Raw genomic sequence first — 6,286 nt, forward strand, 5'->3', positions numbered from 1 at the left:
TGAAGATGTTTATTAGATGTTTGACCATTTTTTTACAAAATTATGTGTTGCTTAAGAGTTTGACATCCTTCTTTGTTACTCTCATTCCAAAAGTTGAGTCTCATTTAGAGTTAGAGATTTTAGACATATCATGGTTCTCTGTATAAGTTGGTGGCTAAGGTTATGACACCTAGGCTAGTTGGAGTCATTGGGAAGCTTATCTCCTTAGAGAAATCAAATTTTGTTAAGGAGCACAATTGGTGGATTGAGTGGTCTACCTTAATGAGATTCTAGATTTTTCTAAAGGGTCTAAGCACGAGTGTTTTGTGTTCAAAGTATATTTTGAGAAGGCTTGTGACTTAATTAGTTGTTCTTCCCTGGATTATAGGCTGTAGAAGTTTGGTTTTAATGAGAGGTATATGGCTTGAATTCACACTTGTATTTTTTGGGTAGCCTCTTAGTCTTGGTGAACGATTGTCCAATGAAGGAGATTAGTACCAGTAAGGGTTTGAAGCAAGGAATCCTTTCAGCCCATTTTCTTTTTCTTCTAGCGCTAGAAGATCTTAATGAATCTTTAAACATAGTGGTTTTAATGGGGGGTTTTAAGGATTTCAAGGCGGGTTCATATCGGTTTGAAGTGTCTCATCTCCAATATACCGATGATAAAGTGTTGGTGGAGTTTTGCAGGTTGAGAACCTTTTGACCATTAAGGCGGTTCTTAGAAGCTTCGAGCTTGCCTTAGGTCTCAAAGTAAATTTTTATAAGAGTTTCATGTTTAGAGTTATTGTAGAGAGACCTTTTTTGGATCAATGTCGGGATTTTTTACACTATAAGACGAGCTTCCTTCTGTTTAAGTACGCAGGGCTTCTGGTGGGCGCGAGGTCGAAGAGGGTCGAGGAATTAGGGTCCTCTAGTAAAGTTGGTCCTATTGAACTAGATTTTCTCGGCAAGGTACGATTCTTGGGGTTTTGTCCCCCTCCCCCTTGCAGAGGTAGGGTAAGGAAGGAGGCCTCATGAGGGTGACTCATTGGGGAGAGGAGTCTTCCTCCTTGGGTCTCCATCCGCTCAAGAGTCTTGTTGGTTTGCCTCTTTATTTGTTAAGCATGTTGGGGATGGTCAGATGACTAGATTTTGGCATGATGTATGGGTGGGGCTACCGCTCTGTGTGTCTCTATTGAGAGATATTTTCTTATTTTTGAGCAAAAGTCCCAGACAGTGGATTCATGGGAAAAGGATGTGTGGGTTTGGAATGTTAAGTAGAGGTGAGATTTTCGGGTGTGGAGCTTTAATTGGGTAAGGTGGCCTAGTCCTTTGCCTCACTAGATTTTATGGGTGTTTGAATTGTTTAAGGGTCTTTGTCATGAGAAACAAACGTCTTTAGGTCTGGTATTGGCCTGACATTGTATGGTCTGGGTGATTTGAAAAACTTGTAATATAGTTACTTTTAGTTTGAAAATTTAATAGTTAATTACTGGATGTATTTGATTATTATCTTGGTGTGAAAGTGGGTTCATGCCCATACTTCAAATTTCACCATTTCTCTAGATAATTGGGAGTGTGATCCGCGATCCGCTGAAGTGACTTGGAAATTAGGGATGTGTTGGATGACCAGTTGTCCTGTTTTAAATTTATGAAGGTAGTCATGTCTACCTTCATCTATTGAAATCTATTGTATTTGAGTTTTCAGGATAAATTGGGTTGTTAGACTGGTTGACTTGTGTTTTTTGTTGCTTGTTATGTTTTTAGTTTTTCTATTTATTTTTCATCTTGTGCTTTAGTCAGGTAGGTAGTTCGTGTGTACTTTTTTTTTTGTTACAAAGAGGGCCGAAGCCCGAAGCGAGAAGAAAACTAAAACGCAACAGATCTCAAAGAGACACAACCAGATTTGTCTCTCTCAACAAATTCATCCAACCATCCAGGAATCTCTTGAAAGAATTTGATCCCATCCTGAAGATTCTTCCCCTCCTTAGCAAGGACATGAGCACAAACATTACTTTCTCTGAAAATATGTTTTAACTCCACCATATCAAATTCTCCCATCAAAGATCTGATCTGGGTAACAATATTACAGCTTCTACTATTAATCTTATTTTTCATACTGATATTATCAACAGCTACTTTAGAGTCAGACTCAATTTCGACCTTTCTATACCCTTGCTCCCTCACCATTCGTAATCCATCATATATTCCCCAAAGCTCCGCCATCAACGGACTACACTTGCCTATGAACTTTGCAAAACCACCACACCAATTGCCATGCTCGTCCCGAACACACCCACCGCAAGAAGCAATACCATTCCCTTGAGCACCATCCACGTTAAGCTTAACAAAAGCTTGCTTCGGACACGTCCAAGCAACATGACAAATCTCGATATTCCTATTAAGGACTTTCTTGTTGATCATAACAGCATTTTCTTGAATCCTTTTGTACATTAAATTACTTTTTTTCTTTATTTAATATTTGGTTTCGAAATTGCTATTAAAAAAAATCATGATTTTTAATTACCATTAAAATGTCATACCAATCACGGTCAATTACATTAAATGACATTTGATAGATTTTCGAAACGAGTCTAAACTATATAAATAGACGACATGAAAAACATTCATTCACAATTTGTTAGACTATCTTGCTTTATTTGTTTTCTCCAATAGAGTTTACTATTTTACAACAATACTATTTTTTAGGGTACGTTTCATTTGCAAAATATGAAGTACCGGATAGAACATTACAAGACAACTTTTTATATTGTATTGTGTTTGATGGTTAATGCACTGGGCAATTATTTTATTTTTGATTTTGCTTGATATATCTATGTACCAAACAAAATAATATAATTTTATTATGATATTATTTGTTGATATATAAAATATAATGTTTATGAATCGGAATATTAAATAATAAAGAGAAAAATGATGAAGAAATAATTGTTTTACTTTTTGTTTAATTTGTTTATGCTGTAGAGAAAAAAAGATGAAGAAATAATGAGAAGAGAAGAAAAATAATAAATAGATATTTTTTTCTTACTTTGTTTGATAGGTCAATGAATCGAATAAAAATAATATAATTTTTATTATAATATTTTTATTGATATGTACAATATTAATATCATATATTATATTTATGAATTAAAATATTATACAATGAGAAAGAGAGTAAAAAAATGATATTTTGATTTTTTTTTATAATTTATGTTTGGGACAAAAAGTTGGTCCATGGTTTAGTGCGGGACAAGAATTCATAGTTTTGTCTGGTCCGTTGCCATATTTTTTGTCCAGTACTATAATTAGTTTTTGCATTAAACAGGGTAAAAAAAATTGTCTTGCCATGTATCTTATCAACTACTATAATGAGAATTCTGATGTCTCGTATAATTACGTTCAAATCCCATACTAATCCATAGATTACTTCTAATTAAGGGTTAAAACAGTCATTACGGTATTATTTAAATTTTAATTTTTTTTTTACGTATTCATTAATGATATTTTGGCATGTCATTGGTACCTGAGATCAAATAGCCGACTCTTCACCTACTTTTCCCATGCCCAACGTTTTTTTAGAATCCTAGGCGGCTTATTTGCTTCTTAGATAAGTCCCCTAATCAATATTTTGCAGGTACCAATGAATCATGCTAGCCGCCGCCCCTTCGATTTCTTATTCATCCTCTATATTAAATCAACCATTCACATACTATTGCGATTTTTTTACCACTATGCCACATTTATGGAACTTTAATACCAGAATGCCACAAAGTGAAAAAAAATACCAGAATGCCACACTTCCAGTTGGGTCCGGCCAGGCCTTGGACGGACTGGAAGAGGGTTTTTTTGGCATGTTGGGGTCCGGCCAGGGGTGGGCCGAACGCAAACTAAGGCCTTTTTTTTCGTTTTTTTTTCTATTTTAATTGAATTTAAAGAATTATTAATTACAATAATTGTATTTTTATTATAATTAATGATTAAAATATAATAAAATATAATAAAAAACATTAAAATATAATAAAAAAATTTATTTGCCAATATTTATTTTATTCAATACATAAACGGGTACAAGGAAAAAAAGCCTATTTTTTCTTGGGCTTTGGTTGGACCATATGACCCCCAGTGAGACATTTTTTGGGTTTCTTTGGTCTCGTACCCCTGCGTAACGGTTGAGCATCGTTTGGTGGAGGTTGCCTTTGTGGAGAATCGTCGCTTGAAAGATCATCGTTTGGATGCGACGGACCATCATCCATAAACCTAGCCAGTTGTTCTTCAGTTATTGGTGGTAAATTAAGTATTTCCTCATCGGTCATTTCAATGATTGGTTGATTTGACGCCACAAAGGTTTGTGGCATTTGTGCTTGAAAGGGTGGATAATAGGCATTTGTCGTGTCAAAGGTATATTGTGGTTGGGAGAGTGAAGGGGCGGAGGAAAGCGGTTGAGATTGGGAGTATGACTGGTCGAAGTCGGGTTGAGGGATTGGGGTGTTATGTAGCGGTGGTCGAAGTGTGGATTATTGTTGATATTGTTCTTGGTGGTAGTAGTAGTTTGTTTGGGGGGTTGATGTGTAAGGGCTTGGAATTTGAGATGGTGTGGCAAAAAAACGTGTGTTGTTGTGTGGTTTGAGTGTGTTGGTATGTTTGTGGAAATGAAGATGTTTGTTGTTGGAATTGTGTTTGTTGGAATTGTGTTGTTGGTTGGAATTGTGGTGTTGGTTGAAATTGTGGTGTTGGTTGGAATTATGGTGTTGGTTGGAATTGCGTGGTTGGTTAGAATGATTGTGGGATTTCTTGATGAAAGGTGGTATGTGGGGTTGATGAAGCGGAGGCATAATGACGAGGGTCTGCCAAATACGTTTCTTTCGACAAATATATTAATGGAATATTTCTTAACCATTGCATATATTCATCGGTGTGGCGTAAAGTAGTACTCACCTCACCTGTCATTATTAAGTTTCTTCTATCTTTCCACTTGTTGTTCTCGTGAATGTTCAAATCTCGATAAGCACAATCCTTGACATCGTTCTTCGTTATGGTGTGGTGATCTCTAAGACACCTCGGGGGTTGAGGGATGTTTTGAGTAAACCCAAATTGAAGCCTAACCCTGTCGGCGTGATGCATTTCCACAATATGAAAACAAATAATATATGTAGTTGCACTCCACGCTCGAGCTTCTCGTTGAGTGCCACGAGGATATTTTTCGTAAGGCCTCCACAAAAACTGTAAGACATAAATAAATATAAGAGTCGTATTCACGTAGATGAAAGATTTAATATATGGCTTGGAAAAAAACTTACATCTCCTTGGACCATGTGATCCAAAATGAAACGATATCCATCAAGATAAGCATTTGGAGATGAGAAATACTCCAGACCTCGTTGTGCAAATCTTGCATATTTAAAAAGTTCAATTAGAAATATGCGTTAATTTAGTGGAAAAATAAATATATAGAATAAAGAATTTACCTAGTGGCGTATGGATAGGATGGAGCAATTTCACTCCTTGGAGCAAGTCGTGGAATGCGATAGTAGGCCCACACAGCGAGAAGGAGTGAGCAGCCTGCAACACTCATGCATCCTACACGACATGCTTTGCACATCTCCCTGTAAAGGTAAGCCAAACACGCAGACCCCCAACTATATTTGCCACATTCATCAAAATCTTTGACAAATTTGAACCAAGAAGAATGCAACACATTATGAGATTTGTCAGGAAATAAAACTGCAATCATACTTAAGATATATAATTTTGCATGCAGTATATTTTCCTCCTCGGTTTGTTGAGAATGTTGTTCTAACTCAATCAACTCGTCGTGGATCCATCTCAATTTTACCGCACCCTTCACCCTATCACTAAAAGGTTCTATGCCTAAAGCATCAATACATGCATAATCAGGTCCTTCGGTTTCACCTACTACAGCCCTCCCATCTATGCGGAGGCCAAACAACATATTTATATCCTCTAGTGTGATTGTACATTCACCGGTTGGCAAATGAAACGTGTGTGTCTCGGGCCTCCACCTCTCAAGCATCGCAATTACAAGTTTAGAATCAACACTTCTAAAGTTAATTTTGGCGACATGTCCAAAACCGGCTCTTTCCAAGTAAGGCTTGATAGCCTCACTTGGCTCCCTATCAAATAGATGATTATGTAGTCTAAACCTTTTAGACTCATCCTATACAAAAAATATATCATTTTGTTAGTATACAAAAATAATAAACTATGAAAATTACGTATAAGAAATACTAGTAAGAAAACGTACGTATGCAGCCACGTTCTCCCTTGTTCCTCTATGATTATCTCCCAAAGCAAGCAAACCAGACAT

At 36.4% G+C, this 6,286-nt stretch overlaps 1 protein-coding gene across 1 annotated transcript; it reads right to left on the minus strand.

The window, feature by feature from the left end:
• Nucleotides 1-4,731: 4,731 nt before the first annotated feature.
• Nucleotides 4,732-6,286, minus strand: LOC131623414 (serine/threonine-protein phosphatase 7 long form homolog). Its single transcript, XM_058894447.1, has 4 exons — nt 6,224-6,286; nt 5,427-6,136; nt 5,259-5,349; nt 4,732-5,181 (listed from the first exon to the last, which is right to left on the minus strand). The coding sequence occupies exons 1-4, from the start codon at nt 6,284-6,286 to the stop codon at nt 4,732-4,734; spliced, it is 1,314 nt and encodes a 437-aa protein (XP_058750430.1).

This window comes from Vicia villosa, linkage group LG1 (assembly GCF_029867415.1).
Source record: "Vicia villosa cultivar HV-30 ecotype Madison, WI linkage group LG1, Vvil1.0, whole genome shotgun sequence".
Taxonomy (NCBI): Eukaryota; Viridiplantae; Streptophyta; class Magnoliopsida; order Fabales; family Fabaceae; genus Vicia; species Vicia villosa.

Bases quoted from the DNA above. Each gene is read 5' to 3' on its own strand.
- LOC131623414 (XM_058894447.1), bottom strand. From the start codon at position 6,286: ATGTCTGGTTTGCTTGCTTTGGGAGATAATCATAGAGGAACAAGGGAG. The intron at 5,350-5,426 runs GTAAATTCTTTA...TAAATATGCAAG, and splicing joins TCCTATCCATACGCCACTAG to ATTTGCACAACGAGGTCTGG. The intron at 5,182-5,258 runs GTAAGTTTTTTT...TATGTCTTACAG, and splicing joins ATCACATGGTCCAAGGAGAT to TTTTTGTGGAGGCCTTACGA.